The sequence below is a fragment of the Hyperoodon ampullatus genome (genome assembly GCF_949752795.1).
Source record: "Hyperoodon ampullatus genome assembly, chromosome: 12".
Lineage (NCBI taxonomy): Eukaryota > Metazoa > Chordata > Mammalia > Artiodactyla > Ziphiidae > Hyperoodon > Hyperoodon ampullatus.
In genome coordinates this window covers 19,913,451-19,926,420 of record NC_136925.1, presented here as the reverse complement: position 1 = coordinate 19,926,420, position 12,970 = coordinate 19,913,451, and the positions used below count along the sequence as shown (strand labels likewise).

The 12,970-nt window shown below is 34.0% G+C and overlaps 1 protein-coding gene across 12 annotated transcripts in view; it reads left to right on the top strand.

The window, feature by feature from the left end:
- The window catches only part of SNX14 (sorting nexin 14), a 65,659-nt gene that overhangs the window by 28,440 nt on the left and 24,249 nt on the right, over positions 1–12,970 (top strand). For 7 of the 12 annotated variants that reach the window (XM_079716611.1, XM_079716606.1, XM_079716610.1 and 4 more), the window contains 10 exons: positions 2,213–2,369; positions 3,539–3,614; positions 4,780–4,824; positions 4,931–5,011; positions 5,112–5,226; positions 7,869–8,024; positions 8,384–8,508; positions 9,202–9,260; positions 10,665–10,691; positions 12,547–12,679. In XM_079716611.1, the coding sequence (XP_079572737.1) occupies positions 2,213–2,369; positions 3,539–3,614; positions 4,780–4,824; positions 4,931–5,011; positions 5,112–5,226; positions 7,869–8,024; positions 8,384–8,508; positions 9,202–9,260; positions 10,665–10,691; positions 12,547–12,679 (974 nt within the window). The remainder of the gene's footprint in view (positions 1–2,212; positions 2,370–3,538; positions 3,615–4,779; positions 4,825–4,930; positions 5,012–5,111; positions 5,227–7,868; positions 8,025–8,383; positions 8,509–9,201; positions 9,261–10,664; positions 10,692–12,546; positions 12,680–12,970) is intronic. The other 5 variants (XM_079716615.1, XM_079716609.1, XM_079716604.1 and 2 more) reach the window with 2 other exon arrangements.

The window sequence follows — 12,970 nt, the reverse complement described above, 5'->3', positions numbered from 1 at the left end:
CTAGATTGGATTCATTAATGACATTGTAATTAACGAAATCCATAGAATTAAAAGGCCAGAGAATTAGGAGGACTGCATTTTATCCAAAGGTCCTGGTGTTCTAAATATTATAACAGTGAATTAGACTTGTAAAAAGGGTTTTCAGGTTTTTGATTTTTCTTCTCTTTCATGCATGAATTTGTTTTCTAAATTCTTTGGCTCCACAATTGTGTATACTTAGGAAATTAAAGGTTCAGCTCTTTATACATATTCATTTTTACTTTCTCGGTGTTCTCTCCTTAACCTGCCTCTTGAGAGTAGGAATTACAAAGAAGTTTTCTATGTAAGTCCTTCTATCACCCTTAGAAATGTTGAAAATATATACATTAGAAGCATTGGTTTAATTAAATTCAGTAGTAATTGAAGGATCTTATTATCAGTCTTTCACCCTAAAGTTATCTCTTTGTTGTGGATTCTGGGGACTTTTCCCTTTGTGGTCTGAAAACTGCCCACTAATTAGACGGGAGATATACTGGTGATTACTGGGGATTAATCCATGCCCTGTTTTTCAGCATCTATATATTATGTGTGAATGCTTAATTGCACCAGATATTATAATTACTTGTGCATTTTGCATGGCAGCTTTTCAGTGTTAACTATTTAATGACTGTTTACTGAGGTGGAAACTGAGACTCAAAGGGTTTATATCATTTAACATCATCAGTTAATAAAGAAGTAGAACTGGGATTTAGCATAGCTTAGTCTTCTTATCTTAAATCCCTGCTCATGATATAAATTTCTAAAAGACCTGTACCCCAAATTCTTGGGGCAAAATGCATGGTAAACAATTGTATAATGATAAAATAAAGCACATTCTTATAAAAACTATGTCCTTGTTTGCCAGTCCTTCTTTTGTACCTCTGGCACAGGTAGCCTTTATTTACTTTCTTAGTTCTCACACCATTAGAATGTATGTTTTGGCTTTTCTTTGGTAAATGTGCTTTCATTCTCTCAATGAAAATAGAAGTACATTGTAAAAAATAAATGCCATTTGAATTAGGGTTAAGATTCCCTTCACAGACTCCATGATTTTAAAACTTGGCTCAGAATGCAAATAGGGGAAAGCATGACTTGTTTTTCTCCTGCTCCTTTTTTAAGTATTAGTTTAGTGTTTGGCTTTTTTTTTTTTTTTTTTTTTTGCAGTACGCGAGCCTCTCACTGTTGTGGCCTCTCCCGTTGCGGAGCACAGGCTCCGGACACGCAGGCTCAGCAGCCATGGCACACGGGCTTAGTTGCTCCGCGGCATGTGGGATTCTCCCGGACCGGGGCACGAACCCGTGTCCCCTGCATTGGCAGGCAGACTCTCAACCACTGCGCCACCAGGGAAGCCCCGTGTTTGGCCTTTTAAGAAAACTTTTTGTTAGTGTAACTTTTATCATCAGTTAACGTTTATTAAGTAATCTAACTTCATGGACTTCCACCATATACAGTTCTGTACCTTTTGTGTCCTATACTGTGGGCAGAAGATGCAGAACTGAACCAAGGAAGCCAGTTTCTATACTCTAATTTCTTCAAAGCGTTACCTGAATGATTTTGATTTGAACTTTAAGAGGAATTTTTTTAATATTTGCAGGGGATGAACAAGATGTAATGTTTGATAACAAAAGCTTTGTGTGTGATAGAAGATGTTTTCTGTAGTTTTTTCTACTTTAAACAATTTGCTTTTCTTTAATATACTTTGTAATGACCTGAGTTTAAAGTTTTGTTTACCAAGGGTGAAAGGGCTTTTTTTTTTTTTTTTTGCTGTACGCGGGCCCCTCACTGTTGTGGCCTCTCCCGTTGCGGAGCACAGGCTCCAGACGCGCAGGCTCAGCGGCCATGGCTCACGGGCCCAGCCACTCCGCAGGCATGTGGGATCTTCTCGGACCCGGGCACGAACCCATGTCCCCTGCATCGGCAGGCAGACTCTCAACCACTGCGCCACCAGGGAAGCCCTGAAAGGGCTTTTTTATCAATTAATTTTGAATAATTAAAAAACTTCCAGCAAAGAGGAAACTTACTTTCTTTATATCCTTTTTGTGAAAAATTTCCCAGTAGAATACATATTGGAAAGAAAGGAAGGCTAAGAAAGGAATGGCTGTGTTAAATTAATTTCTATTTGTTAGTGGAAATGGCTGAAGTTATTTAACATTGTTAACTTCTTCCAATATTTATTTTTTATCTCTATTTATAGTAGAAAATGCAGAGTTTTTACAGCAAGCTGCTTTAGAAGAATATGGTCCAGAGCTTCATGTGGCTTTGAGGAGTCGAAGAGATGAATTACATTATTTAAGGAAACTTACTGAACTACTTTTTCCTTATATTTTGCCTCCGAAAGCAACAGACTGCAGGTATAAATAGACTAGAAAATGTCATAGCATACCATACTGTATGTATATTGTTATTCTTGATCATAATAGGAATACACTAAAACTTGAGATTAGGCTATGATATGAATAATTTTTCATTTAAGAAGTATAATTTATCAGGTCTTAAAATGCCATTTTAGGTACTAAGCATTCATGATGTCTTGTGTTGCTAAGAATTTTTTCGTGGAAATCGTAGGAAATCAAAGACAAATGTAAAAAATTAATTTTCTTACTTGAGATGATTATACTTTATTACTTCCTTGGTGTTCCTTTTAAAAGACATGCATATTATTATTCACTGGCAGAAACACTTTGAACAAATTATACAGACAAGTTTGGGTTTTAAGGTATTCACCTAGGAAGTATAGTTAGAGGTCGTTTAGTCCAGCCTCCCTTATTTCTGAAAGAGCATGTTTGGATTATTCCATAAAGTTACCTCTTTACTCTTATCCTAATAATCCTTAGAGAAAAAGACCATGGCTTATTTTTATTTATTTATTTATTTATTTAAATTGAAGTATAATTTATAATGTTAAATTAGTTTCAGGTGTACAACATAGTAATTCAATATTTTTATAGATTATACTCCATTTAGAGTTATTATTAAATAATGGCTATATTTCCCTGTGCTGTACAATACATACAATCATGGCTTATTTTTAGTGATGTACTTTAAATATTACTTTATTGTATTTAAATTTTTAAATTAAATTTAAAAAATATTTTAATTAAAATATTTTTACTTTAAACAAATTTTTATAATACTAATTTAGTATTTAATATATATATATTTAATATTTAATTAATTTAATATAATATTAATTTAAATTAATTATAAAAATTATACTATTACATATACTATTATATGTAAAATTTTAATATTTGAGGTGGTGTTTTCCTAATGCTCACTCAGGTTCCTCCTGCTGAGGAAATGCTTTTTTCCTCTTCAGTAGTATTCTCTTTTAGCCAATTAAGGGTTCTGGGTGTGGTCTGTGAACCAGTAGCATGAGCGTTACTTGGGGGCTTGTTAGAGATGGCAGAAGCTCAGGGCATACCCCAGACCTACTGATCATAGTCCACATAATAACAGGATTTCCAGGTAAGAACTGATGTAGATCACTAAATATGTACAATATTGTTTCTTTTTCCAGATCCCTGACCTTACTTTTAAGAGAGATTCTCTCTGGTTCAGTGTTCCTCCCTTCTTTGGATTTCCTAGCTGATCCAGTAAGATGTAAAAAACATTTTTTTCTTTAATTGTGATAAGATACATAAAACATAAAATTTACCATCTTAAATGATTTTCTATGTACAGTTCAGTGGTATTAAATACATTTATATTGTTGAGCAGCCACCACCATTACCTATCTCCAGAACTCTTTTTATCTTGTAAAACTGAAACTCTGTACCCATGTAAATAGTAATGCTCTATTCCTCCTGGCCCCTGGCAACTCTACTTCCTGTTTGTACTTTCTGTCTCTATGAATCTGACTACTCTAGTTACCACATATTAGTAGAGTGATGCAGTATTTGCAGTATTTGGCTTATTTTACTTAGCATAATATCCTCAGTGTTCATCTGCGTTGTAGCATATATCAGAATTCCCTTCCTTTTCAAGGCTGAGTAATATTTCATTTTAGGTATATGTTACATTTTGCTTATTCATTCATCTATTGATGGATACTTGGGCTGCTTTTACTTTTGATACAGTAAGATTTTGAAGAAATAGGGATAATTGATAAATGTTTTGAATGCCAAAGTCAGAATAACTTTTCCCATTTTCACAGAAGTTGAGAACCCTGTATCGTAGGTTTTTTTTTTTTAAGATTTATTTATTATTTATTTATTTTATTTATTTTTGGCTGCATCGGGTCTTAGTTGTGGCACACGGGATCTTTGTTGAGGCATGTGGGATCTTTCGTTGTGCTGCGTGGGCTCTTCATTGCAGTGCGTGGGCTTCTCTCTGATTGTGGCATGTGGGTTTTCTCTCTCTAGTTGTGGCGCGCAGGCTCCAGGGCGTGTGGGCTCTGTAGTTTGTGGTATGCAGGCTCTCTAGTTGAGGTGGTCGAGCTCAGTAGTTGTGGTGCATGGGCTTAGTTGCCCCGTGGCATGTGGGATCTTCCCGGACCAGGGATTGAACCTGTGTCCCCAGCATTGGAAGGTGGATTCTTTACCACTGGACCACCAGGGAAGTCCGAAGAACCTCCGAAGAACCCTGTATTGTAGATTTTTAAAAAGTCCCTCTGTGTTACATAAGTGCAGATGCTTTGCCACTGCTCCATTTGTTTCTTCATTTTTCCAGAAACTTTCATAATATGATAAAAGCTTTGAGAATTCTGGGCAGAACACGGTAATGGATTTATTTTGATCTTTGTTTATTATTTTCCATTAGGATACTGTGAATCATTTGCTTATCATCTTCATAGATGACAGTCCAGTGAGTATTGAACGTGTTAGAAAATACTTCAGATTGCATTGAGTTTTGATTCACATCTGTAAAATCAAATGACATGTTACTAAATTAATTAATTCTTTCTTCAAAGCCTGAAAAAGCAACTGAACCACCTTCCCCTTTGGTTCCATTCTTGCAGAAATTTGCAGAACCTAGAAATAAAAAACCATCTGTAAGTATTTTCAGCAATAACCTATATTACTTTTGATATAAACGATTTTATCATGTATTTACATAGCTCTAACTTACTCTTTCTCCTATGTTGTATCAAGGTGCTGAAGTTAGAATTGAAGCAAATCAGAGAGCAGCAAGATCTCTTATTTCGGTTTATGAACTTTCTGAAACAAGAAGGAGCAGTGCACGTGTTGCAAATTTGTCTGACTGTGGGTGAGGCTTATCTGTGTACTTTACTAAAGTCATTGTTAAACTTTGTCATATGTTTGACTGTTTAGATCAGATGTTGTAGCTGTCATCTGTTACTGTACTAAATTTCATTTGCTAGATACTCTAAGAGTACCTGTGAGTTATCTCTCAAGTGTCCACTCCTTTCCACATTGGAACATAATCTGTAACTGACTTCTAGCAAATCCTCTTAGCAGAAAAATAACTGCTAAAAATTCAGAATAATTAAAATATGTTAAAGACCCAGTCATTAACACTTTGTCACAGTTTTTATTAAGGATTATTTTGATTCAATAATCAAATACAAAAATGTTTTATTTTGGCTAGAAGTTCTATAACGTCTTACATTATTGGATTTAGAGACACTGTATGGACTCTCTGTGAGCAGACTAATTTTTTAATGTACCTAATTTCTTTTTTAAATATAACTTTTTAAAAATTGAGGTATAATTTACACAGTGAAACTCATAGAACTTAAATATACAGTTTAATCAGTTTTGACAAATCTGCACTCTGTATAACCTACAAACCTACACCTTTATTGAGATAAAGACCATTTCTGTCACCCTAGAAAGTTCCCTTAGGGCCCTTCCCAAATGATCCACCCCTGCTCCCACTGCTGCCAAAGCAATCACTGATCTCATTTCTCTCACCACAGATTAATTTTGCCTGTACAGTTTCCTTATATAAATGGAATCTCATAGTATGTACTCTTTTGTGCCTGGCTTCATTGATTGAGGATAGTGCTTTTTAAGATTGAATCATGGTGTTGTGTAGATGAGCGGTTTACTCTTTTTTTTTTTTTTTGTGGTACGCGGGCCTCTCACTGTTGTGGCCTCTCCCGTTGCGGAGCACAGGCTCCGGACGCGCAGGCTCAGCGGCCATGGCTCACGGGCCCAGCCACACCGCAGCATGTGGGATCTTCCCGGACCGGGGCACGAACCCGTGTCCCCTGCATCGGCAGGCGGATTCTCAACCACTGCGCCACCAGGGAAGCCCGGTTTGCTCTTTTTTATTGCTATTTGTAGTATTCTTTTGTATGAGGGTACCACTCTTTCTTTATTCATTCTCCTTGTAGATGGATATCTGGACTGCTTCCACTTTTGGGCTATTCTGAATAAAGCTGCTGTGCACATTCTTACATGCGTGCGCACACACATATTTTGGCCCTGATAGTTATTGGCATATTTACTTTTCTGATGGTCTTTATTTTTTTCTGCAGAACTGGTTTCTATATCATTTTCCTTCTGCTGAAGTACTTTGTTTTTTTGTGTTTTTTTTTTGCATTTCTTATAGTACCATTCAGCTGGGGGTAAATTCTCTTAACTTTTGTCTGAAAAGATATTATTTTATATTCATTTTAAAAGGATATTTTCACCAAATATAAAATTTTAGGTTGATGGATTTTTTTTTCATTCAACGTTCTAAATCATTCTTCCATTATCTTTTGAACAGCACCATTGTTTCTCAGGAGAAATTAGCTTCCATTCTTACATTTGTTCCCCTGTATGTATGTCCCTTTTCTCCCTGATTGGTTTGGCAGTTTTCTCTTTATTTTGGGGTTTCAGCAATTTGACTGTAATGTGTAGTTTTAAAAACATTTATTCTGCTTGGATTTTACTTGAATGTTGGTGTTTTTCATCATTTTTGAAAATTCTTGGCTGTTATCTCTTCAAGTATTCTGCCTTATTTTCTCTCTCCTTTCTTTTTGAGACTCCAATTATATGAATTTGCTATCATCCCAAAGATCTTATATGTTCTGTTCCAGTTTTTTCTTTTTTTAAAAACTCCTTCCTTACCTCACTGGGTTTCAGTTTGGATAATTAAGAATTAAGGGGTAAGCTCCATATTACCTCTTGTAGTAAAAAAAAAAAAAAAAAAAAGGCAGTCAAGGGCTTCCCTGGTGGCGCAGTGGTTGAGAGTCCGCCTGCCGATGCAGGGGACACGGGTTCGTGCCCCGGTCCGGGAAGATCCCACATGCCGCAGAGCGTCCGGGCCCGTGAGCCATGGCTGCTGAGCTTGCGCGTCCGGAGCCTGTGCTCCGCAAAGGGAGAGGCCACAGCAGTGAGAGGCCCGCGTACCGCAAAAAAAAAAAAAAAAAGGCAGTCAATATTTTGGCTTTCCTAATGCTGTTCTTTCTCATTTTAGAAAAAAAAGATTGATTTGTTCAGACTCTGAGCTCCATCACTAGTCTACAGCCTCCATGATGGACAGAAATATTGTGTAAAAACATTGAGACTAAAAAAAGCCTTAGTTTTCACTGTTATTTAGGGAATCAGATTTCAAAATATTAAAGACCCTTGGTATAAGAAATTAATCCAATATGTTCTTTAAACAGAATTTTACAAGTGTGTTTATTATTCTAAATTTTGGAAAATTTGTATTGCTATGGAAATATTTATGCATTTTTATATTCATATATAAAATATTTGATTGAGCTTCTCTTTCATCTCAGTAGTTGTTTTACTCCCAATTAAATCTTTTTAAAAAGCTTAAAATGATGAGTAGATTGCTTATATTTGCTGCTTTTAATATTAATTACAATTAGAGTGGGAACATGAAGTTTTCACTGAGTAGTTTTATTCTATGAAAATAATTTTTTTTTTAATTCTTTCCGAATTTGCTAGAGGAATTCAATGACAGAATTTTGCGACCAGAGTTATCAAATGATGAAATGCTATCCCTTCATGAAGAGTTGCAAAAGATTTATAAAACATATTGTTTGGATGAAAGTATTGACAAAATTCGATTTGATCCCTTCATTGTAGAAGAGATTCAAAAAAGTAAGTAAAAGATGAGGATGAATTCTGTAGCTCTTTTACTCTTTTCAGAGTTTTCTCTTGTATTCCCTGCTTATTGCAACAGCTGTGTGAGATACACAGGCAGGCATTATCCTATTTTACTAACAAGATGAAAGCTTTGATGAAGAAACTTATTCACAATTCACATAACTAATACTTGCCAGAACTGGAGCTTGGTTGTTCTAATTCCTCTCTAGTGTGATCTGCACCTTACAGTGGATTTTCTGCAAAACAGTCTTAGTATTGTTTGTATGCTCTTTTCACTGTAATGAATTTTAAACTAATATATAATGTATTTGTGCTTTTCATAAACAATTTTTGCAATATAATTTTTTTAACAGTTGCTGAAGGCCCATATATAGATGTTGTGAAACTTCAGACTATGAGATGTCTTTTTGAAGCATATGAACATGTACTTTCTCTCTTGGAAAATGTGTTTACTCCTATGTTTTGCCACAGTGATGAGGTTAGTCAAAATATTTATCTTGTTTGAAGATTTTTCCTCAAAATTTATTAGTGGCTTTGATATCATTACATGAGTAATTCAAATAACAAAATAAACAGAAAAATAAAACATGGTTAATTAAGAAAATGAATACTATTCTCCACTACATAAGTTAATGGAGATTAGAAGCTGGTTATAAAAACAATTCTTAATACCAAAACCATGTTTGTATATATGTGACTAGAAGATTGCAACCAAGTTGGTCTATCTGATTTGCCATATGCCTGAGTGGCTTTGTAGTGGTGATGCAGAAACCCCATTCTTCTTCTTTTTAAAATATTTATTTATTTACTTATTTATTTATTTGGCTGAGCTGGGTCTTAGTTGCGGCACGTGGGATCTTTAGTTGCAGCATGCAGGATCTAGTTCCCTGACCAGGGATCGAACCCGGGTCCCCTGCATTGGGAACACAGAGACTTAACTGCTGGACCACCAGGGAAGTCCCCCATTCTTCTTCTATATACGTTATTTACAGACTTGTAGAAGTCAAGTGGCTTGAATACCTCCATTTGCAATATCTTAATCCTTACTCTGTTTGACTGTGGTTGTATTCACTTGATTTAAGTAATGTTTCCTTTAAGCTCAGTATCAGTAAGGTGAAGTAGCAATTTCAATATAAAATATTGCTTTAATAAGTCATAATTATTTTTTAAGTATTTCAGACAACTTTTAAGAGGTGCAGAATCACCAACACGCAATTCAAAGCTCAACAGGTAGGTATATTCAATCATATATATGTTTTTCTTTTTTTTTGGTTCTTGTTGATGCTAATCATTCTGTGATAACATCATTATCTTTATTAATCTGGTTTCCTTGCTACGTAAGTAGACAAGATTACTAAGGAATTGTAGAGCTATACTACATATAATAATGTGAAAATGCCTGACATTCTTTCAGAAAAATTTAACAAGATATATATACCATTGCCTTGTTAATCTCATAATTATTATTGCTTGATCACCTGCTTTATTGGAGACTATGGACTGCATGCAGAATTGAAATCCACAGATAACTCAGTTTTAGAGAGTAGTTTGTTTTTTTCCCATTTATTAATTTTAATGAAACTCCTGTATAGGACTGCTTAAGAGGAAGTGGTTCTTTTACCTTATTAGCCTGCTCAGTAGCTAAATGTAAGTCAGAGTCATAACCTCAGAGATGGAAAGCTGTCTTTGTCACTTGGAGAACACCTAGTTGTCTTCAACGTATTAAGGCACTAATTTTGCTGGCTTTAGAATATAAAATTAATAGGAAGAAAATATGGGTTGTTTTCATCCTGGGTACTGCTTATAGTCTTTTAAAATATGTTTTTCTTTATATTGACCTGACTCTAACGTTAGCTATCAGTCTTACCAGGACTCTGCTTCTGTGATACTTGATTGATTTACCTATATATCAATAGAATAAGTAAAAGCATTTCTTAACATTCTTTCTTTCATTGAAAATTTAGGGTAGCATTGCTGATTTGCTGTTAGATGACTTACAATATGTAAAATGTTTATTCATATATTTTATGTCTACATTCTATTTAATTGCATTTAAAAGGTAAAATTTTAATGCATGTTAATTAATGTTAACCTACTCTTCTGTTTCATTCCATACTTAAAGCATAACTTAAAAAATATTTAGGGATCTTTTGTTAACTTTGCTTCTTAGCTTAAGTCATAACTTTAAAAAATACTCAAACTAAAAATGTGTGGAGCGGGCACAATTATATCTAATGTAGACATGAATTCCATATTAGAAAATACAAATTTATTTTCGATGGCAAGTTTTTGGTGGCTTAGTCTCTGAATATTTTCCACTGTATCAAACAAGTAGTTTGCCTAAGTGAGGGCAAAAAACCAGAATTATTTCCTGACATATTGAGTTTTTAAAAACTTCCTTTAAAATGATCTAGGATTCAGATCCCAACCCCCCAAAATAGCCATTGTGTTTGTTTCTCTTTCCTTTATCATGTTATTCATAAGAATTCCTTTATTTGTGAAGATGAATGCTATCCATCTGTGTAACTTTTAAAGCTTTTAAATTTTGTTTTATGTTCTAAAGTGAAACTTGTTTAATATCTGGGCTTTCTCTTTCTCTTTTCCTTGTGTAATTTCACATATCTGTTATTGCAGAAGTAGCCTAAGTTTGGATGATTTTCGGTAAGTCTTGAGACAGCATGTGATTCTTTTCTGTATAAATTATCTGTTTAACTCCAATTACTGCCTTTATATCAGGTATTTGGGATATCCTTTTTTTTTTTTTTTTTGGCCACGCCACACAGCTTGAGGGATCTTAGTTCCTGGACCAGGGATTGAACCTGGGCCAGGGCACTGAAAGCCCAGAATCCTAACCACTAGGCCACCAGGGAATGCCCTGGGACATCCTTTTAAGATTAACCTCTACTTTTATGCTAGAGGTCTCCTTTTTGAAATAGCATTATATATGTCATCAGAAAATAAAAATGTCAGCATAAAAATAAAGTGAAAAATCCAGTATTTAGCTTTTTAAGGCTATTGACTCATTTTTTGTTGTTGTTGTTATTGATCTTGCTAAATTTCTTTTAAAATTATTTGTGTTTAAAGAACTTTTTTTAAAGCAAGAAGTACAGTATTTCAGTATTTCTGGGTGTGATCACAAGTGAAATATTTTAAAAACATGTCATTTCAAAAAGCCCAACTGTTTTATAATCTAGGTCTTAGAGACTAGCATAATCTATCTAGATTCTAGAGATTTTAATAATATTTCGTTAACATTTTCATATTTGTTTTCAGAAACATTTCTTTTCTCATAGAAAGTTATATTTATAATCCTGGATTTTTAAAAAACACTAATTGCATGCTTGTTTAAATAAAACAATATTCTAGTTTAAATATCCTTTTTACTACTACTACTTACTACTAGAGTTTTTCCAGTTTTAAAATAAGTTTGATTTACTCCTTGAACATGTATAAAATTCACATATCACTAATATACTGGTGCATTTGACACTTCATCAATTTACTTTTATTTCTGTAACTGTTGCATTATTTTTATAAATACATTTTCTTATAGGAATAATAGCTGTTCGTTAAGTTAGGCCTTCAACACCAACCTCCTTGAATTTTAAAATGGTCATTTTTCTTTGGACATCTGTTGTAAGGGCAGTATTACCTAGTGAGTTTTAAATTGGATAAAAGTTTTGTTTTTATTTGTTGAAACATGGGGCAGTAAGTAGGCTGTAATGGAGGAAATTTTTGCTGCTTTTTGGCTTTTTTTGGTTGTTGCTTTTCAGCTATTTCTGCTTTTAGAAATACACTTTTGAAAAAAATTACAAAACCATTATTTAATATATATGGCAGAGCAAGCTTCTTCCTTAGGCTACATTTGCTTTTATCTTTATGTTCATTGCTAACCCTTCCCTTTGGCATTTTATCTTTTCTTGTTATTATTTTGAAGTTATATATGGTGTATTTTATACTTCATTCTTCTTTTGAGTATTTATATTATTATAAAGTTGAAGAAAATTTTCAGATTTTTTTTGTTTTTCCATCTAAAAATGAAGTACTGAGAAAGTCATAGTTTTGTTTTGTTTTTTTCTGTTACACTGTGCTTTTTTAGCAGTACAGTACAGTTCTAATAGGATAGTCTATTTTGAACATTGGTCTAACCACATGTTTAATTTATTTCAAATAATGTATGGCAGTAAGAAATATGTACCACTAGGGGGCTCTCATCTTTTATTCTTTTTAGTTCAGTTAATGTTTTAAGGTTAAATAGTAGGTAAATTTCAAATGTTTGTTAATAAATATTGTCCCATTTATTCATCCCCTCAAATTTAAACTTTAAATGTTCTGTCACTTTTGGCTGTCGAGATGCTGCGACAATCTATGACTGAGAACTCCAGAAAGTTATGTTTAGCTATACCTTCAGTTTACCCTTTTTGCAACCGTTTTTATTATTGTTTACAGTCAACTGGACCGTTGTGATAATGTAATAATTTACTGTGTTCTTGATACATTTTTGTTTACTATTTAGGAGCACACAGAAGAGAGGAGAATCATTTGGAATTAGCCGAATAGGTAGCAAAATTAAAGGAGTCTTCAAGAGCACCACAATGGAGGGAGCTATGTTGCCTAATTATGGCGTAGCTGAAGGGGAAGATGACTTTGTAAGTAAACATTCTTCAGTTTGATGTATGTATAATTTCAGACTTAAAGTGACATAAAAAATTGGTTACACTTGTTATTTTCCCTTTTTTTATCTTACTTCTTACTTCAGATTTTGTTTATGTTTCCCATTCTTTCACTAGTCATTATAGTTTCATGGTGCTAATCTAATTTTTTAAATTCCTGAGCGCTAAGTTATTGCTTACTAAGGCCAGATGGTTTCTGTTAAGCTGATATACTTCTAAATAGTCAAACAATTTACCACGTTTTGATTAAGCTTTTACTTCATATCC